This window comes from Hippopotamus amphibius, chromosome 2 (genome assembly GCF_030028045.1).
Source record: "Hippopotamus amphibius kiboko isolate mHipAmp2 chromosome 2, mHipAmp2.hap2, whole genome shotgun sequence".
Lineage (NCBI taxonomy): Eukaryota > Metazoa > Chordata > Mammalia > Artiodactyla > Hippopotamidae > Hippopotamus > Hippopotamus amphibius.
The window spans coordinates 197,499,125-197,521,163 of NC_080187.1; the positions used below are offsets into that span (position 1 = coordinate 197,499,125).

Genomic DNA, 22,039 nt, shown 5'->3' on the forward strand with positions numbered 1-22,039 from the left:
CATCTGGTTTAATCTCTATTTGAATTTTATCATCTTAAATTGGAATGACAGAAATTCCACTGTCTGATTTTGGCAAATGACACAAAGAATGGTAAAATCTCAGAAAATGATCTGAAATAAATACTACATGTTCCTGTTTTTGCATCAAATTAGGAAATTCTTATTATCACTAGCAATGCCCCAGGTGTCTCTCCCATAATCCACCCTAAATTATAATTGGGGGTTAATTATAGATTTCTTTCTTAGATTTTCTGTAACTTTGTGTCTAATTATTTATATTACCCTGAGAGATGTTATATATGTCCCTAAAACTGAGCCAAAGAATTGTAGAAGGAATTAGCTCAGTAACTCACATTTTACCTCCAAATGATCCTATCTAAACGATAGGCATTAATTGCATTAAGAATGTGATTTACAATGGGTACATTTTCATAACTCAATCTAAAGTGAAAGATCCAAAGTTCAAGACTTTAGGATGCTGCTGTTTTGCGGGTTCCTTAAATCCTGTGTGGCACAGTAAAGGTTTGTTGAGTGACTAATAATTAAATGGATCTGAAAGTCAATAAAAAGTTTCTTTCAGTATTTCCATAATATAAAATCTGTACCACTGTAACTAAAAAGTCTAACATTCTCCTGCTTTTTAGGTACAATGGCTCAATCTTCCACTCCTAAAGACCTAAAAATTGTCAAATGCATTTTCGAGTGTTTGAGACATTAACAAATCTCCTTGAAGCTATTTTTTTCCTTTTTTAAAGATAAAAGATGGTATTTACTAGACTACTGTGCTCTAGCCCTAGCTCTAGGAAAACACTAGATATAACAGTAGATTTTACAAAAAATTTTCTTGAGTTTTACCCTAATATATTCAAAACCTGAGATTCAGGGTCAGAACACAAGCCATGATATAAAACGTGGTCACAGGAGTCCTAAGTCTCCTATCAGTGTATTTGTTATGTAGTTCTTACCAGTTTCTGGCTGACAAAACGTATACTGGCTGCTAGAGGAAGAGCCCATGTTAAAGTCTTCTAGACTCTGTGCTTCTTTAACAATTATCGCTTCTTCTTGATTTCCAATTTCTTCTAACTTAGGTGGGTCAAGTGTAACAATATCAGAATCATCACTGACAGTTCCAAAATAGAGATTGTCATCAGGTAACTTTTCTTCCTCTCCCTGAAGAATCATAATGTTAGAGACAAATTCAACAATTATTTATGGGCCTCATATTTTCTAGGCAGTTCAAAGTATATAATGGTACTTAAGTAGTATGGTGACGGGGTTTAAAATTAAAGTCCTGTCCAACAGGAAAGGATTACTCAATAGTATGCTCATCCTAGGGAATTCCCTGGTGGTCCAGGGGTTAGGACTCTGCACTTTCACTGCCAGGGGCCTGGATTCGATCCCTGGTTGGGGAACTAGGATCCCACAAGCTGCATGGCATGGCCAAAAAAAAAAACCCAAAAAACAAAAATCAAAAACAAATACTAGGTTCATCTTTCAGTCTGAAAACACCATTAAACTTGTTGGCAACTAACTCTCTCAGAATTAAATCAAACTGCTGTCTACCATTCATTCATGGGCTGCAGAAGCTGAAAAACAAACCCACCTTTCCAAACCAATGTCCACAAAAAAGGGAGGATTCGTTTCTCACCCGTTCTATGGGTTTATTTGGGCATAAGTCTGTGGTCAGGGAACCATAAAAGACTGATTAAATTTTCCTGATAAACTTCAACAGCTATGCCATGTAAAGATCATCCAGCTATCTAGTTTTATCTGGAAGTCAAGTAAAATGCCAAAGGACAAGATTTAGTTTGTTCTCAAATTTTAAAACTAAACTTCATTTTAGATATAAAGAATATAATTCAAGAATGCAACGTATTTCCAAAGAAAATATTAGAGGTGAAATGAATAGATCTTTAACACATTACCAAGAAATCACTTTTCTAAATTAAAAGATAGCTCACTTAATTAGGAGTTAAAAATGGAAGCTAACTTTAATCTTAAAACTGACCAACCTGCAGAATCCCACATTTTTCAACAAAAAGTTATTTATAATTCAAATAGGAACAGAATGCACAAATAGAAATGGAAGCTTTAATTAGTATTCTCTAAGAAATACACTTTATCATATATCCAGAGAGTAAAACACAAGGTTACCTCAAGTGCTGACTTCATTTCCTCCACAGCTGGATAAGTAGTTCCTCCCATTAACACTGTACCATTCTGGCTGCTCTCTGACATAAAGCAAAGATCAATTACACTTCATTGACTTTTTGTAGTCTGCATATATTGTAATATGGGTAGATAAAATCTCTTCCTAATTTTTAAAGTGGATTTAATGAAATGCCACATGTAATTATAACCATCACTCTATTGTTGCTAAAAAGATCTCTGTATTTCAAATATAACTATTTGAAATTGTCAGGGGATAATTTTAGGTACCAAACTAAACTCATTTAAAAATCTACTAAAAACCATAATCTCTAAATAAACAATCTCTACCTTACAATTCCAAAGTATTTAAGCCAAGGTGTTTGTAAAAACCTGTTAATATGGAAAATTGATTCTCAGATAACTGATGGCACATTTCCTGAATTCTTAGTTTATTCAAAATTCTTAAAGGTCCCACTATTCTAATGACTGTCAATGCCCAGTAACACAAGAATCAAAACTATGGCTTCAAATTCTTTACAATAAAAAACAGACTATAAAAAACAAGAACTCGAACACAGAAAAACAAGATAATGTCACCACAGCAGATATATTTTATGAGAAACTTCTCAAAAAAAAAAAAAAGGTACAAATTAGAGTTTATAATATCATATTTTTAATGAAAAAGGCTATAAAATGTTAATAGAAGCTAAAAATATAAAAAAGTACATAATAAGCATCAGGTTTTACACACAGCAAAGCATATGCATTGTTGGTATAATGTTATCTCCAGATAAAAAGGATTATACATGTCTTTGAGTTGTTTTGCTCATCATTTGTTTTTCTGTCATAAATGTGTCTTTCTCATGTAAGTTAACCCCTCCAAAATAACAAGAAAAAAAAACCCCACCATTTATGTGTGTTATATATATAGCCCCTAACAGAATATTAATTTGGAGATGAGACTCCAACAAAGGTGGACTTGGGTCTGAGGACTCCTGAGGAAGTAAGGAAATTTTTTTTTACATATCTCAGTATATGCATTTCTTGGGAGAGATGATCCATAGCTTTCAGATTCTCAAAGAGATCTCTGACCCATGAAAGATCAAAACTATGGCTTCAAATGACAAATTCTTTACAATAAAAAACAGACTATAAAAAACAAGGACTCAAAAGAACACAGGAAAACAAGATATCACTGTTCAAATGAGAATAGCAATCAACACATAGCTGGGGAGTTCTCTGGTGGTCCAGTGGTAAAGAATTCGTCCTGCAATGCAGGGGACACGGATTCAATCTCTGGTCAGGGAACTAAGATCCCACATGTCAGGGCAACTAAGCCCAAGCACCACAACTACTGAGCCCACAGACCTCAACTAGAGAGCCCTCCTGCCGTAAACGACAGAGCCCACGCACCCTGGAGCCCATGCGTCACAAGTAGAGAAGAGAAAACCCTCACGCCCAAACTAGAGAGAAGCCCATGCACCACAACTGAAAAGAAGCCAACACACCGCAGCAAAGAGTCCACGTGCCACAACAAAAGATCCAGCATGCCGCAACAGAAGATCCCGTATGCCACAACTAAGACCCAACACAGCCAAAAAATAAAAGAAATAAATTTTAAAAGCAAGCAAACAAGAAAACCCATATGGGCTGAAAACAAGATTAACAAGTATAATCTTTCATATTTCTGGCCTTGACACATCCACCTAATTCTCCTAACACAGAAATGTTTTGTTTACATTTTAATGCAACTTAAAAAAAAAAAAATTAAGAAGTAATTTAAATATAAAGATGCATTAATTATTTGGGTTTCTTAATTTTCTATATAATTAATGTGGCCATCAAATCCCATAGAGGGATATATAACATCAGTGCAATACAGTAGTTAAATACCATTTACCACCTATAACCAAAGATACTCTGAAGTATAGTAACTGGAGAAGAGTTTAGTAAATCCCTTGTGATGAATAAATAATTTTGTATATCACTAGTCTTAATCAAGATGAAAAACAGTTACTGGCTATACTAGCAGTATCAAAGAGTTACATGGAGGCCCAAGTATGTACTAAGGCCACAAATAAACAACTCCCCTGGGCAGGTTGGTGCCACTGCATTCTTTAGGCCTGCCCACCTAATCCACACTAAAATTCTAGTCTTTCAGTGACCTGATGATTTAGACTAGCCAGAAAGGCTGCCCACTTGGAAAGAAGGCAAGATTCATAACGTTGCTCACACATACTATTAAAAAAAAAAAGAAAAGAAAAATCAGACATCTTTAAACTTACCTCCCTGCTCTACCTGCAATACTTGTAGCTGCTCCTGTGATAAAGATGAGCATTCTGGGGTGAGCTCACAGCTGGCACTGGCTGCACCACGTTCAGAATTCACCATCTCTATATCAGACCCCTAGAGAAAACGTGAATATCAGTTATTTGTCTATCAGCTGCCCAAAGCTAGATTTGACTACCTGCAGTCCCAGATGCTGCTATATTCCAAGGAGAACAGTATCTATTCCTTTTGTTCAATTTAGTCCATAAAGCCTACAGCAGGAAAATTGTGGAAGGAGCCATGGTTTAGATTCTAAAAGAAGTCAGTCCAAAAGCCAAACACTCTAACTATGCTATAAGCCCAAGCTATAAATCTGAATCCCGGAGGATGTTTCTAAATTTAGCTATTTCTATTAATTTGCTTCTATTCAACATTTATGGAACTACTCTAGGCAAGGCATTTTGCTAGATGTCACAGGGTATAAAAAACTGAAATCTAAAAGTCAGATTTATAGCCTATTCAGAGAAACAGCCACAAGCAAATAATTACTTATTATTGCAACACATGACTAAGAAGTTTAAGCACAAGATTAAAATTAACCTATTAAATTAATAGAGTAAACCTTCCTTATAAAATGTCAGACTATTCTTTATTTTTCCAAGGTTTTCCTTCCTATTTTGATGTCAGACTGTCTTTTCTTTAATAAAAGTAGATCTTAACAGGGTTTTTTTCTCATCTTAATTAGCAAAATAAGTTACCCACTAATGATTCTGCCTCTCTCCAGGCCCCTCCCTCAATTTCCTATAATTTAGTGATCCATGAAATCAAAAGGTCTGAGTTCTCCTGATGTACGTAACTCACAACAGCAAAAACTAAGAGACTGCATTAAAGCAGTGGGTTTGAGTTGAGTCCTAGAAAGAATTCTGAATATAAGACTGGGAGTGCCTAAAGTGGCAGGAGAATGGTAGTAACAGACACAAGGTTTGGGCTGAATTGTGAGTCACTGAGGAGTTCAGTTCTGGCCTAAATCAGAATGGTAGCAATGGTAAAGGAAAAGGAAATACACCCAAGAGACATTAGCAATAAAGAGTAGAACCTGATAACAAGGTATGGAGGGAAGAGGGATAGAGGTACAAATATGATCAACTCTGTGACAAGCTATCTCTAAGACAGAACACCCAAAGGACACACTTGGCTAAAGACCAAAAAGGTCTGCTATCTTGCTTCACACTGCAGACTCCCACAGCTGCCTTGTTCCTATACTGTTAATTAACCTTGAAGGAGAAACTGTTGCTATGAGAGTTGATCTAAGCTTTGAAGAAAACAGGTTAAAAATAGAAAAGTCACTTATTAAAAAAAAAAAGAAAGAAAGAAAGAAGAAAAAGCAACCACATCAATTTCAACTGGTACAGCTGCTAATAAACTTTAAAACTTTCTTGCAGAAAGTGTGGTTAATGTTGTTTTCTAGAAGACATGACTAACCTAGTGTCTAAACAGTAAATTATCAAAAAAGCAATTTTAAAAAATGCCATTTAAAATTTTTATTGATGAAGGAAAAGAAGTGAGGTTTATTTTCCTCAGGAAATAACAGACAGGAAATAAACAGGAAAACTATAGATAATGCCATTAACACTTTAAACAGGTATAGATAGTTTTTATCTTATTGCTTCATCACTATTTAATGATTTTTCCTGTATTTAATATATATTACCAATGTGAGAAAATAAATCAGTTTATTATGTACTAGTTATGTAGCATCATACTTCTGTAATAAAGTTCATTTTGTGATAGACTTCTAGCCATAGGCCTTTTCCCATCAAGTTCTGAGATGATAACATAATGTAACATAACACATGTTTTCCATGCTCCTCTCTGGTCTGTTTTAAAAGCAGGCTCCGATGTTTTCTAGTTACATAATCTTGGCCAAATTACTGAATCTCTCTAAGCTCTGGACTTCTCAACTATAAAATAAGAATGAAAACAATCTATACCACAGAGGGTTGTTTAAAATTATATGAGAATGTAAGTAAAGCACAGGACCCAACCAATAATAAGTCCTCAATAAATACCTGCCTATTGTCTCAAAGCTGAGGAAAGCAATGTACAGTAACATGCTGGCTTGTGAAGAGTTTTCAGCAGTGAAGTGTAATAGAGGTGGGAAAGCTACATACAATGGAATCTTATGCGTAAATGTAAAAAACTAATGGCCTTCAAAGAACCCAGTTTACATCACTGTTAACACTGTAATATTATTAACTGCCTTATAAAAAGTATTAAATAGCATACCTCATGACTGATGACAGTCCAACCACAAGATGAATCACTGTCACTGGAATTTTCAGACATTTTTCAGGTCTACAAATAAAAAAACATACTGACGTGAGACATATTTTTAAAAATTCTATAGGCAGCACTATATGTGACCCAAGTACAAAAAGTGGCTTACTGCCTTCCAGGTGAAACTGAGACAACCCACCCCATAGATTTATCAGACAGGACATCCTTGTATATCTATATGGACAAATACAACCAGACTTTTACGACAAGGAGATCCTCCTGAGCCAAAATAGCCTAGACGGTCCTACTGTGGAATGAAGCAGCAAGCTGGATCTGAAAGGAAATGCAGGATTTGGCCAGGCAGAAACAAAGGTAAAGGAGAACAATTTGACTGTGAGGAAGTCAACTGTTGAGAGAATGATGCCAGAATAAAAGCCTATGTTTTCAATGAACAGTACGGTGTGAAAATCATGGCTGAAGAAACCACGTGGGGAAATGGAAGAGTTCCACAAGCAAAATGAAGTCTACTGCGCTGTCAACATGAAGCAGTATCTTCAAGCAGGGAAGGAATATGATCAAACAGTTTTTAGGAAAATAATCATGCTGGTAATACTTGACTTACATTAAAACAGGGGAAGAAAAAGACCAGAAGTTAGTTAGAAACTTGTGGCCACTGGCAATAATCTAGATAGACTCAAGTCCTAAGCCAGCACACACTGGTCACTCTCCTGGTTTGTTCTACTCTTTCTATCTGAAACACATATTTAAACTTCAAAACCAAGCTCATTAAAGTAAATGGTATCTTGCTGACTTTGTTCTATACACATAAGTCTTATAAATGCTTCCATTATTGCACATATACTGAGAACCCATTATATCCAAGTTGATGATTAGTGTTCTAATAGAACTCTATTGCAGACAATTTAATATGGAACCAGTGCACAAATGAGCATAGGGCAAAAAATATAGATTTGGACTGTCCATCAGTGATTCTGGAAACTCTTGTAAACTAATATTTTATAAAAAGAAGATACAGAGAGGTGGCAGGTCACTAACAGTACAAAATAAGCATGTTTTCAGACAAATTATTCAAAATCTAAAATAAGATATAAAGATGACTGTGACTTTTAACGTCACGCTAGATAGAACATTTTATAAGAAATTTACCCAAGGTTATTTGATTGTTTCATTTCCTATATACAACTAATTAGGGCCCAGGCAATTTCTAAATTTAAAGGTAAATTTGTAAAAACAACAACAAAACAACAACAACAAAAACAACAAAAAAACTATTACAGGGAAGTGCATTTTTTCTGTCCAGTAGAGAATACTATCACAAAGGCTCAGTATAAATACCCTATAGGATATTAACCAATCTTATATCTTAGCAATTTTATTTCAGCATTCCTTATTAAATTGACTACATAAAGCCCAATTTCTCATTAAACCAGTTTTCATGAGTTAAAAAAAAACTTTTTGAGGTTACTATTTGTATTTGAATTGTTTTATAACAATCTGAAAGTTATGGGTTAACATATGAGATTAGACAAAGACTGAGCAGTTAACTTTGGAGGAAGAAAGGAGAATGTGTTACTGAGTCCAAGCTCGCACTGCTCACCACATGACAGGCCAATGAATCGGAGACGAGGTGTTGAGGCAAGGAATATGACTTTATTCGGAAAGCCAGCAGACCAAGAAGATGGCTGACTAGTGTCTCCGAAACACCATCTTATCTGAGTCTGGACGCCAGTTTCTTTTACAGAATTAGACAGGAAGAGGTGGTGAGGAAGTAAAGTAAAAACACAGAATAGAGAGGGAGAGGCGGCAGGGAAGTAAAGTAAAAAGGGCCATCAGTCTTGCAAACACCTCCTGGAATAACTAGCCTTGGTGAGGGGATGTGTTAATTTATTCTTTTCTGCAGCTGTTCACAGGTCAGCAGGGTTGACTGCCTGTGAGCTGAACAGAGGCACTTTAATATTCAGGCAGAGAGGCAGGGTTCCCTGAGGCAGGCCATCATGTATGATTATAATAACAAAAGCAACAAAAAGCAAAGGTTAAAGTCAAACAGATTCAACATGGAATCTGATTTAGCTCTTCCCTGTTACAAATGGTCAAAGCAGGCTTTATAAAAGCGGTTGCAATGTTTTTACACAGGCTAGATAGCATGTTTTTAGTTGCCAAATTTTTAAAATGGTGAGCTATCACAAAAAAAATAAAGTTCTGGTTCCTTATTACCAAAAAAAAGGAAAAAAAAAAAAACCCAACAATATGATGACACTGGAAGGATTTCCCAAAAAATAACGGGAAAAGCATTACAAAAACAAAGACACAAAAAATTAAAGAATATGAAAGTTCTAAGAAAGGCAATTAATTTAGCATGAGTGAAGTATTAAAAGAAGATATCTGAAAATCAGAATCTTTAAAAGGGCACATATTAAAATGGTGAAGCAACTAAAGGGCCCTAGACCTGTGGGATACAAAGAATCAATGCAATATCCCATGAACAAGATAAGCATCTAAATTTAAGCAGTATTGATGAGGGGGAGAGAGTAAAGAGAATGGGGAGGGGTTAGGACAAGATCTGAGAAGACAGACATGAAACAGTTTTAAACGACTGAATAACCAAGTATAGGAGAAAGTGTAGGATGTTTTCATTTAGGTGACTGAGTATTTGGAAAAACCATTCTATACAGAACTTCCCTGGTGGCGCAGCGGTTAAGAATCCACCTGCCAGATGACATGATATTATACACAGAAAACCCTAAAGATTCTACCAGAAAACTGCTAGCACTAACTGATGGATTTAGTAAAGTAGCAGGATACAAAATTAATGCAAAGAAATCTCTTGCATTCCTATACACTAACAACAAAGGAGCAGAAAAAGAAATTAAGGAAACGCGCCCATTTACCATTGCAACAAAAAGAATAAAATACCTAGGAATAAACCTGCCTACGGAGGCAAAAGACCTGTATGCAGAAAACTATAAGTCACTGATGAAAGAAATCAAAAGACGACACAAACAGATGGAGGGACATACCATGTTCTTGGAGGGAAGAATCAACATTGTGAAAATGACTATACTACCCAAAGCAATTTACAGATTCAACGCAATCCCTATCAAATTACCAATGGCATTTTTCACAGAACTAGAGCAAGAAATCTTACGATGTGTATGGAAACGCAAAAGACCCCGAATAGCCAAAGCAATCTTGAGAAGGAAAGATGGAGTTGGTGGAATTAGGCTTCCTGACTTCAAACTATACTACAAGGCCACAGTGATCAACACAGTATGGTACTGGCACAAAAACAGAAAGGAAGATCAATGGAACAGAATAGAGAACTCAGAGGTAAACCCAAGCACGTATGGGCACCTTATCTTTGACAAAGGAGGCAAGAATATACAATGGAAAAAAGACAGCCTCTTCAATAAGTGCTGCTAGGAAAATTGGACAGCTATATGGAAAAGAATGAAATTAGAATACTTCCTAACACCATACACAAAAATCAGAGTGGATCAAAGACCTACATGTAAGGCCAGACACTATAAAACTCCTAGAGGAAAACATAGGCAGAACACTCTACGACATAAATCAAAGCAAGATCCCTTTTGCCCCACCTCCTAGAATAATGGAAATAAAATCAAGAATAAACAAATAGGACCTAATGAAACTTAAAAGCTTTTGCACCGCGAAAGAAACCATAAACAAGACAAGAAGGCAACCCTCAGAATGGGAGAAAATACTTGCCAACGAAGCAAATGGACAAAGGATTAATCTCCAAAATATAAAAGCAGCTCATGCAGCTTAATACCAAAAAAGCAAAGAACCCAATCCACAAATGGGTGGAAGACCTAAATAGAGATTTCTCCAAAGAAGACATACAGGTGGCTAACAAACACACGGAAAGATGCTCAACATCACTAATCATCAGAGAAAAGCAAGTCAAAGCCACAGTGAGGTATCACCTCACAGCAGTCAGAAAGGCCATCATCAAAAAATCTAGAAACAACAAATGTTGGAGAGGGTGTGGAGAAAAGGGAACTCTCCTGCACTGTTGGTGGGAATGGAAGTTGGTCCAGCCACTATGGAAAACAATTTGGAGATGCCTTAAAAAACTAAAAATAGAACTACCATATGATCCAGTAATCCTACTCCTGGGCACATACCCAGAGAAAACCATAATCCAAAAAGAAACATGTACCATAATGTTTACTGCACCACTGTTTACAATAGCCAGGACATGGAAGCAACCTAAATGCCCATCAACAAATGAATGGATAAAGAAGATGTGGCATATATATATATATATATATATATATATATATATATATATACAATGGAATATTACTCAGCTATAAAAAGGAATGAAATGGAGCTATATGTAATGAGGTGAATAGACCCAGAGTCTGTCATACAGAGCGAAGTAAGCCAGGAAGAGAAAAACAAATATTGTGTGCTAAATCATATATACAGAATCTAAAAAAAAAAAAAAAAAAATGGTACTGATGAACCCAGTGACAGGATAAGAATAAGGATGCAGATGCAGAGGATGGACTGGAGGACATGGGGTTGGCGGGGCGGGGGGGGGCAAAGGGGAAGCTGGGACGAAGTGAGAGAATAGCATAGACATATATACACTACCAACTGTAAAACAGATAGCCAGTGGGAAGTTGCTCTATAACAAAGGGAGATGATGGGTGATGCCTTAGAGGGCCGGGACGGGGAGGGTGGGGAGTCAGGGGAGGGAGGGGATATGGGGATATGTGTATAAATACAGCTGATTCACTCTGGTGTACCTCATAAGCTGGTATGAGTGTAAAGCAATTATATTCCAATAAAGAGCTTAATAAAAAAAAAATATGAGCTCAAAAAAAAAAGAAAACTGAATCAGTTTGCTGTACAGAAGACATTAACACAAGATTGTAAATCAACTTATACTTCAATAAAAAAACTGATTTAAAAAAAAAAAGAATCCTCCTGCCAATGCAGGGGACATGGGTTCAAGCCCTGGTCCGGGAAGATCCCACATGCCAAGGAGCAACTGAGTCCATGAGTCCATGTGCCACCACTACTGAGCCTGCGCTCTAGAGCCCCCAAGCCACAACTACTGAAGCCGATGCACCTAGAGCCACAAGAGAAGCCACAGACAAGAGAAGCCAAGGCAATGAGAAGCCCACAAACCACAACAGAGAGTAGCCCCCACTCACCGCAACTAGAGAAAGCCCACGGCAACAAAGATCCAATGCAGCCAAATAAATAAATAAATTTAATAATAATTCTTAAAAAAAAAAGATTAAAAAAAACATTCTATATAGAACAAGTAGGTAGGGCTTTGAGATTAAGAAAATTGGCTGAAGCCTAAAAAAGCACTCATTCTTGACCGTGTGAAAGCTCCTCTTCCCTTTGCAAACCCCCAGTTCCTAACCTCCTCTAGTAGCCCACATTCTCACTGCTGCTCCATCTTACCCCTAGACTTACCAGTACATAACCTTCCAAAACTCCTGGGATACAAGACCTGATCAGGGATGATATCTAAAGTGTATATACCTCCTACCCTTATCTAGGTAATTTCCATTTAAACAGCTCTTTTAAACAGATAGTCCCTAGCTTTTGTTTTCCAATCAAGAACTCTAATTGCTCTGGAGATAAAGATAAGATTTCAAAAGAAAGTTACATACATTGCTAAACTGGGACTTTATTATACTTGAATTCCTCAAATCAATGTGACCACTTTAATCACATCCCAGTTTAATTCTTTGTTTACGTGCCCTGGAGGAAGAACAAGCTTGACCTCTAGTCCAAATGAGGAAAAAAAGATTCCTTAATGGCTATAGCACCACAGTAAGAGTTTGGATAAGTAAAATTCACAACCCTACTAAAGAACCCTCTTAATTCACGTTTTCAAAAAGTTGGGTGCACTGCAATTAAAGCAAAATTTTAAAAAGTAAATTTCTGAGCCTCATCCTAGACACACTGACTCTGAAAGCTGCCACTGTATTTGAACTTCCCCACTATAGCCAGTTATCTTCCTAAAATGATAGTATTTTGTTATTTCTTAAAAATGTTAAGATTTTGGACTTTGCTAGTGGCGCAGTGGTTAAGAATCTGCCTGATGTGCAGGGGACACAGGTTCCATCCCTGGTCCAGAAGATCCCACATGCTGCAAAGCAACTAAGCCTATGCGCCACAACTACTGAGCCTGCACTCTAGGGACCACCAGTCACAACTACTGAGCCCATCCATCGCAATTACTGAAGCCCAGCGCCTAGAGCCCGTGCTCCACAACAAGAGAAGCCACCTCATTGAGAAGCCCAAACACCACAACAAAGAGTAGCCCTCACTTGCCATAACCAGAGAAAGCCTGCGTGCAGCAATGAAGACCCAATGCAGCCAGATAAATAAATATGAAATAAATAAATAAAAACTTCAAAAAAAATGTTAAGATTTTCATACTGTCTTTAGGATCATTTCCACAGGTCTTAAATATCAAGTGTTTTGTGTCTAGTATCTAGTCCTCTCTCCTTCCATTCCTTCCCTCTTCCCTCAACCTTTTCAATTCCCCTAAAAAGCTTAGTTTTCTCTTTAACTCAGGGGCTTTGCATATTCTGATCTCAGTTCCTCACCCTCTTACTTGCACCCAAACTCCTGTGCCCACTCTTCTATCTCAGCTAATGCATCACTTTGTGAACCATTCCCTGATCCCACCCCCAAAGACTAGCATATTCCCTAATCTACTACTCAGAATAGAATACTGTGCTGTAATTGCTTGTTTACTTGCCTGGTAACACATATTAACCACTCAATAAAGAAAAAAGGTAAACATTTCTAGGTGATGATGCAGTGAGTGACTTCTAAATTGTTCCTCAAAGAACTCAAAATTCTGGAGGAAAGCATGAAGTTCCTCTCCCCATTATTTTGACCAAAGATAAATGCAAAAACCTGTCCCATTTTAAGAGTTTTACTAATAATAACTTAGAAATAAGCTGAGTTTATGGGAAAGTTACAAAGGCATAAAAAAAAATCATACAAAGTTATAAAACTAAGGGTAGTTTATGAAAATGATAAACTTGAAGCCCTTTTCTAGACTCAGGCTTCCTTTTATTCCTTGGGGTAACTTTTTTACCCCAATCTCCAGTCATATATTTCCCCCACTGCTTTCTGGTTTCTAAGGCCTTTCAAATACAGCATCTACAAAACTAAGATCATCTTCTTGCTGCTCTTCCTGTTTCTATTGTCTCAGAGAATAGCATTAGCCAAAAATAATTTGGCTGCAAGTAAAAGCCATGGAACATCAGGTCAAAAATCCTAGATTTAGGATAGCTCCATTTGGGATAACTAAAATTCTGTCTTGACCTAAAAATCCAATCAAGTCTAAATCCTTATCCACTTCCTAATCCAACTTCATCATTTCCCACTTCAGTCACAGGGAACAGCTTTCTGAGAGATCCCTGCCTACAGTTTCAAATTCCCCTCCAGTCACTCCTTCCAAGGCTGTCCCTACAGTGTTTATCCTAACACATAAATCTGATCACTTAATCACTCAATCACTTAAAATTGGTCTCCACTGTCTTCAAGATAAAATCCAAACCCCTATAATAAGAGCCTCCAGAATAGAGACAAATCATTTAAATTGATCCTCACTTCATAAGAAATCCTATGGAATATTTCTTCACAACATGTAAGATTTTATTTGTAGAACCCTATGGAAGAGAATTTGACACTAAATATTACAAACATACAGTTTCAATACAGAATACAGTACATACTAGTTATATTAGGATGTAAATTTATCACATGGATGCTCATGTCTCATTTATGAAGCTACTTAAGGTAGAAGGATCATACTATGCTAGGATAATCACCACCCTCCAGCAGACGGGCCTACAGTTAGTACCATCTTTAATTCACTCCTCTATCCATCTGTTCATTCAATATTTATTGAGTTCTTAGCACATGTGAGATACTGAAAATATACCAATGTACAAAACAAATAAGAGTTTTGCCTTCCTGGAGCTTAAATTCTATTGGTAATTGACTAGGTTAATTGTATCTGAGCCCTGTGCTCCAGGAAATGTAAGGAAGGTCAAGAAATTTTCCCATCCTGCTTTGTGTTCTGACAAACAGCTACCTGCAAAGGGCCAACCTGCCCTCAAAAAATCCCAGGTAAGGGACTTCCCTGGTGGCACAGTGGTTAAGAATCTGCCTGCCAGTGCAGGGGACACGGGTTCCATCACTGGTCTGGGAAGATCCCACATGCTGCAGAGCAACTAAGCCCGTGTGCCACATCTACTGAGCCCTCATTATGCAACTATCAAAGTCCATGCACCTAGAGCCCGCGCTCCGCAACAAAAGAAGGCACGGCAATGAGAAGCCTGCTCACCGCAACAAAGAGTAGCCCCTGCTATCCGCAACTAGAGAAAGCACGTGTACAGCAACAAAGACTCAACTCAGCCAATAAATAAATAAATTTATGTTAAAAAAAAACAAACCCAGGTAAGACTCACTTCCACCCATCCTGAGTCCCTTGTTTACTTGCCTTTAAAACTCCTGGATTCATTATCTCATTAAGGAACATTCTCCCTACTGCAATAGCCTGAATTAAATTCATCCCAATTTTCCAGGACTTCAGTGGCGGTACAGTGGTTAAAACGTCACGCTTCCACTGTAGGAGGCACAGGTTCAATCCCTGGTCTGGGAACTAATAAGATCCCACATGTTGCAGGGCATGGTCAAAAAAAAAAAAAAAAAAAAAAATCATAATTTTCCTGTGCACTTCATCTTTCACACTGGAGTCATTCAATAAACAACATAACCTGGTAGAATATACAGTATACTTGGTGGTATATTTTCTATGACGGAGAAAGCATGGGAAAAGAGAATAGAAAATGCTGGGTTGGTGAGGCTTAATTTCAAAAAGGATGATCAGGGAAAGCTTCCTTATGAAGGTATATTTGAGCAAAGGCTTGAATGAGTGTGTGAATCATCGTACAGTTAACTGGGCAAAGAGTGTTTCAGACCAAAGGAACAGTAGGTATAAAGTCAGAACCAAGCCCGTATCTCTGAGAAACAGCAAGGAGGCCTGTGCGGTTGGAGAGGAGTGGCCTAGTAGGAAAGTGGGAAGAAATGAGGACAGAGAGATAACACAGTGGGAGACAAATGATGTAGGGCCCTTACAGATCCTAAGACTTTTTACTCCAAGTGAAACTAAAACTCACAGATCAATTCTGAGGAAAGGAATAGAAAGATCACACTGGCTGTCCTATTGAGATAGCACTGTGAGGGGGCAAAGGTAAAAGCAATACCATGTGCAAAGCTGCTACAGTAATCCAGGTGAGATGATAGTGGTTTGGGTCAGGGTGGTAGCAGAGACAGTAAGAAGGGGACAAATTATACATATATTTTGAAGGTACAGCCAACTGTGCTTCCTGATGTACTGAATATGAGGTGTGAGGGATGACCCCTGTCCTAAGTAAATACAAGAACGGAATGGCCACTGAGACAGGAAGACTTCAAAAGCGGCAGGTTATGAAGGAAAACTGGTAACCTGGTTGGGGACATATTAAATTTGAGACACCTATTATCACATCCAAGTCGAAAGGTCAAGCTGGCAGCTGGAGACTGAATTTAGGGGAGAGATACAGACTAAAGATGTAATTTCAAAACACTTTAGGTAGCAGTTGTCAAAACCAATAACACAGCAACTATTAATTTTACCTCATAAAGTACAACTGGCGTGAATATTACCTGATATGATGGTACCCCTCATCATTCCTGAGTAGCTACATTTTACTACGGAAAAGGTACGGCTGCCATTACTGTATCTTCTAGAATTAGACACAATGGAGAAGAATGAGGGCATTATTCTCCCACACGTCTACAATTCCGATGTAAGCCAACCAATGGTCTGTGAGCAAAGGTCCCAAAAGTGCTGCTGTACTGTAAATGTGATCAAAGATGAGTCTGTCAGTCTAGATAGCTTTCAAGAGCCTATTTCTATCATGCTTTTCAAAGGTTTTGGAACTTTCATCTCCCCAAGAGGATATGAAAATGCTTTCTTTAAACCAGACTTTGTTGGATAAAGGAAAGAGGACCCAATATCCCAACTAATAAAAACTTTTTAAATGTCCCTTGTATTCTATTTTTTGTCCAATAACAACCCTACAGAAATAAGCAAGCAGAAGATATAGTTAAGTCAGCTGGTGGCAAGTACTGTGGAGAAAAATAAAGCAAAATTGAATGCAGGGAGTGGGGATTAGAATTTTAAATAAGGTTGTTATGGAAGGCCTCCAACCAGGAAGGCCTCCAACCAACATACGAAGGTAACTTTCTCCACCACCTCACCAAAAAAGTAACCATCTTTAATTTCTGTTCATGTCATGAGCAAAAAACAGAAAATCTCCCTATTTCAATCTGCATTTCCCAGATGACTTAGTGGGGTTGTGCATATTTTCCTATTTTCATTGGCTATCCTTATTTCATTTTCTGTGAATTATCTAACGTTCACATGTTCACTTTCCTATTGGGTTGTTTTTGTTGATTTTTAGAAGTTCTTTATAAACTGGGTCATGAATGAATTCATTGCTACACCTATTGCAAATATTTTTTTCTAACAGGCTTCAATTTTAAGAAATATCTTCTGTCATACATATGTCTTTAAATTATGTCAAATGTTGAGAATGGAGAATAAGGTGTCTTTTATAACCTATATTTTACACCTTGCTTTAGGAAGTCTTTCCTACTCCCAAGATTGTAAATTTTTCTCCTATATTTTCTACTAATACTTTTTCATAGTTTTGGCTTTTACATTTAGCTATTTAACCTATGAATCTGGGTTTTTTCCCTTTTAGTGTGAGGTAGAAATTATGTCAATTATTAAATATTCCATGTTTTTCTATGATTTAAAATGCCACTCTTTGTCACATAAAGTCCCATATATTTATGAGTCAGTTTCTGTAGTCTCCATTCTGTTCTAATGATCTATATTCCAGCACCAAAACAATGCTGGGTTTTTTTTTGGTTTTTTTTTTTTTTGCTGTTTTAATTACGATGGTACTCACCACTTTCTACAGTGCCATTTTTCAACTCTTTCCTTGGTTCCTCCCTAAACACACACAACCACTCTAAACACATATAGGCAACGATGAAATTGACTGAAGGTTACATGCAATACTTATTCCAAGTGCTAGGATTATTTTTTTTAACTTCTCATGCAAAAGTCTCCCCATGACCTAGAGAATAAGTATTCTGTACAAAAGTCAAACTCCTTAGGGTGACATCCAAATGTTTCCACTATCTGGCTCTAGCCTAGCTTGCAATCTGGCTCTAGCCTAGCTTGCAATCGATTAGTTCTCTCCTCCAGAACTATCTCATCTGATCAAAGTTATCTACTTGCTACAAGTAGAGAAGGACAGCCCTACCTCCATGTCTTCACTTACACAAGTCACACTTCCTGGAAAGCATTCCTTCTTCCGATCTTCTGATTTCTATCTTTAAGGTTCAGTCTCCTCCATGAAGTTTTTTTGTTTGCTTGTTTGTTTGTTTTGTTTGTTTTGGTTTCGGTTTTGTTTTTCATGCACTTATTTATTCCTCTTAGGCTCCATGAAGTTTTCCTTCATGTTTCTGACACACTGATCTTTCCTTCCCTTCAACGTACAGCATTTAGTTCTTATTTCTTAGCATAACTTCTGCACTTCTAAGCATATCTTGCCTAATGGCAGCTTCCATTACCTTTATCCATGAGTTACTTTACTAATTAGTGTTAAATTCAAAGGTCTGATAAGGAGTTCCAATTTAATTTTTAATGTCTTTATGATAGCACAGAAATTTTAACGGCTCTCTACTAGTCAGAAGTTATACAATACATACATAATAATCTCTCATTTTTAATCACTTAATATTCTATTTTATCTACAGAAAAGGACATACAAGCATTTTTACTCAGATCAGGAATTAAAGGATCAGAAATAGTATTGAGCTACAGGTCTAATTTCAGGTCTAGCCCCACCCTTAAGCCTGCCTCTTTTAAATGTACTTGATTTTTTTTTTATTCCTATCTATTTTCAAAAAAGGAGCTAGGGCCACTAAAATGACTAAGCACCACAATGAAGGGGTTGAAACAGAAAAGCTTAACAAATCCTAAGATTTTCGGTCTAAGTAAGCATCTAAAACTGTACCGTCACTATGCTTTATGGTAATTTGGCACAAGTTCACATTTTAAAAAGCATTGTGACAAACACTTCTGGAGTAAACTGTGAGAACTGTATCTCTTTGGGGAATTAAGGGGTCTTCAATCCTGTTCATGTGGGAGGGAAGAACCTTTCACTGTGTTGCCTTCTTTTTCGAAATAGTCTCATCTTAAGTGAAGGCTGTTTATACTTTTTTCCATCTACAGTGTCAACTTTATTTCAGTCCCCAAACTCTGGCAATAAATAAGCCTACCTTAGGAGTGCCTAGTACCCACTAGGCCTTTGTGCTGAGGGAAAAAAAAAAGTGGGGGACTACCCTAGGGAAGCTGATTCCAAGGCTTATTGGCTAGAATGGTCAGGTAAACTCTTTATTTTAAACAAAAACTATGTTTTTGTATGGCTTTTTAACTGTTCCAGCAGATAAATCCCACAACATATTTTCACCAAGCACACGCCGGCCAAATTAAGTTGCTTCCAAACACCATCAAGGGACAACTGATCTGACAAGCAATTCTGAATACGGAAATAACGTGCCAGCTGCCATTTTGGATGCTCAAAACAACACAAAACCTTTCTATGGTTGGTGTGAAAGGTGGAAAAAAGATGCAAAAGGTAAGAGCCACTTTCACATAAAATGCTTCTGAATTTAAAAAGAAAGTAAATTTCATTGTTCTTCCTCTCCTGCCTCCTGAAGGGGCAAAAAAATCAGTTTTTTGCCAAACTGCATCACTCAGGAATCATAATCTCCATTAAACTTCATAAATGTCGTGTTGTAAAAGACTTTCAGATTGATGTCATCTCTATTGTTTGCCTTGTGATAGTTCGGCATTATTAATATAAGGCTTCATAAAACCTTAAGACTACCTGGCAAAAATACAGCCCAGGGATTTAACCATATAAGATAACCACCCCCCCCCCCAACACCCACAAAGACTCAAACAAAACAGAAAAGCTGGGACTTCCCTGGTTGTGCAGTGGTTAAGAATCCGCCTGCCAATGCAGGGAACACAGGTTCAATTCCTGGTCCAGGAAGATTCCACACGCTGCAGAGCAACTAAACCCGTGTGCCACAATTACTGAGCCCGTGAGCTGCAACTACTGAAGCCTGTGCACCTAGGGCCCATGCTCCGCAACAAGAGAAGCCATGGCAATGAGAAGCCCGAGCATCGCAATGAAGAGTAGCCCCCACTTGCCAAAACTAGAGAAAGCACAACAAAGACCCAACACAGCCAATAATTAATAAATAAATGAAATTTATTAAAAAAAAAAAAAGTTTTACAATCCTGGAGCAAAGATGATCTTTTTCTAAGCTTTACACAAAACCTAGAAATCGTAAAGGGAAAGCTTTTCATTATACAAAAATCATAAACTTGTTTGCCAAAAGTTATGTAAGTAAGAATGATATACTGAGAATACCTATGACATATATAACAGAGTTTTCAAAACATGTAAAGTACATCAATAGGCGAGTAAGAAAAAGGTTAAGAAACTGAAAAGAAAATTTAGCAAGGAACATGAGCAAGCAATTTATACAAGACATTAAAATGGCTTATAAGGAAAAAATGCTCAACCTTACTACCAAAGATACAGAAAGAGAAGCAAGATTATTTTAATGCCTAAATGATAGACAAAGATTAAACAGGTTAATAGGTTAGATACAGAAAAACAGGCACTGTAAACAGTAAAAATGAATATTGTTATTATCACTTGAGTAATTCTGTAATAACAAAATTTTACAGGCAGATACCTTGAGACCTATCATCTCTATTTCATTTCCTATACACTTCATTTCTAGGAATTTATCTAACAGAAATACTCACATGAGTATGAAAATACATATACATGTGCGTAAGAACGGTTGATGGAACAATTTTTTAATTTGTTTTTGTTTTGTTTTAAGTAAGAAGTAGATTTACTGAGAGAGATATGTACTCCATAGACAGCATGTGGGCCATCTCAGAAAGGGAGAGGCCCAGGGGTTGTGGATGTGGTTAGTTTGGACTGATTTTTATGTTTTGTTTTGTTTTTTTTTTGGCACACGGGCTTAGCTGCTCCGTGGCATGTGGGATCTTCCTGGAGCAGGGATCGAACCTGTGTCCCCTGCATTGGCAGACAGATTCTCAACCACTGTGCCACCTAGGAAGCCCTGGACTGATATTTATAACACAAAATTAGAAAGTGAAATGTCTACCAAGAGTGAGTTTATTAAAATTAAAATGTATTATCTATAATAAATGCAGCCATTAAAAATCTGAAGTAGATCAACATGTCCTGACATGGAAAGATATCAATAATATATTCTGTGAAAAAAGCAAGTCAGAAAATGATATGTATAGTAAACCCTACTGATATTAATTTATATGTATTAATCTTATTAAAAATTTAAAGAGTATCTTTCAAATCTAAAAAAACTAAAGTTACATGTAACATGTCTCCTAAATTTCAATGAGCTATTTACTACCCTCATAATCAACAGGAAAAAAATACACAGTTTTTTTTTTTAATTGAAAAGACACACCCAATATTAAGCAAATGAATGACTGACACAAATCCAATCATTTTCTGGATGACCAATCTCTTCAGGACAAGTTAAAGGGCTAAAGGGAATCATATTAAAATGTTTATATCTGAGGTATCAGAAGTTTATTGTGGAAAACTGATGCTAGAGAAAAGAGAGCATAACCCAGGGCTTTGAAGAGTCCACTGTGTAGTAATTATGGCATCAAGATGTGGGTCCAATGGCTGTCCTGCCTCTTGGTTATATTCATCTTATAAGTGGATTCAAAAATAACCTCTCCATAGCAAACAGGCTTTCCTAGTTTTAATGGAGTGGAATTTCATTGAAACACGGAAATCTATCCCTAAAGACAGGTATCCAGAAAAAAATCTCCAATAGGAGTAGTAATTTCACTTTATCCACGCCCAGAAAGAGGCAGCAATACTGTTACATACAGTAAATTAACTTTTTGATTTAGAAAACAAATTCTGCAAGAGGTGAGTCAATACACAATTTCTTCACAAGTTTCCTTTTATGATGTAACATCCTTCAAATTGGGAAACAAAAGCACCTACTGCCCATATTTGAAGATAAAAGTATCCCTTTTTGCCTCCATCTAAAAGAAGCTACATCTTTGATAAAAAGTTTGAAATAAAATAGT

At 36.9% G+C, this 22,039-nt stretch overlaps 1 protein-coding gene across 4 annotated transcripts in view; it reads right to left on the minus strand.

The window, feature by feature from the left end:
- The window catches only part of CCPG1 (cell cycle progression 1), a 41,457-nt gene that overhangs the window by 14,508 nt on the left and 4,910 nt on the right, over positions 1-22,039 (minus strand). For all 4 annotated transcript variants that reach the window (XM_057722368.1, XM_057722366.1, XM_057722369.1 and 1 more), the window contains exons 2-5: positions 6,706-6,774; positions 4,437-4,557; positions 2,155-2,231; positions 966-1,170 (exon numbers count right to left, since the gene is read on the minus strand). In XM_057722368.1, the coding sequence (XP_057578351.1) occupies positions 966-1,170; positions 2,155-2,231; positions 4,437-4,557; positions 6,706-6,765 (463 nt within the window). In that variant the 5' untranslated portion in view covers positions 6,766-6,774. The remainder of the gene's footprint in view (positions 1-965; positions 1,171-2,154; positions 2,232-4,436; positions 4,558-6,705; positions 6,775-22,039) is intronic.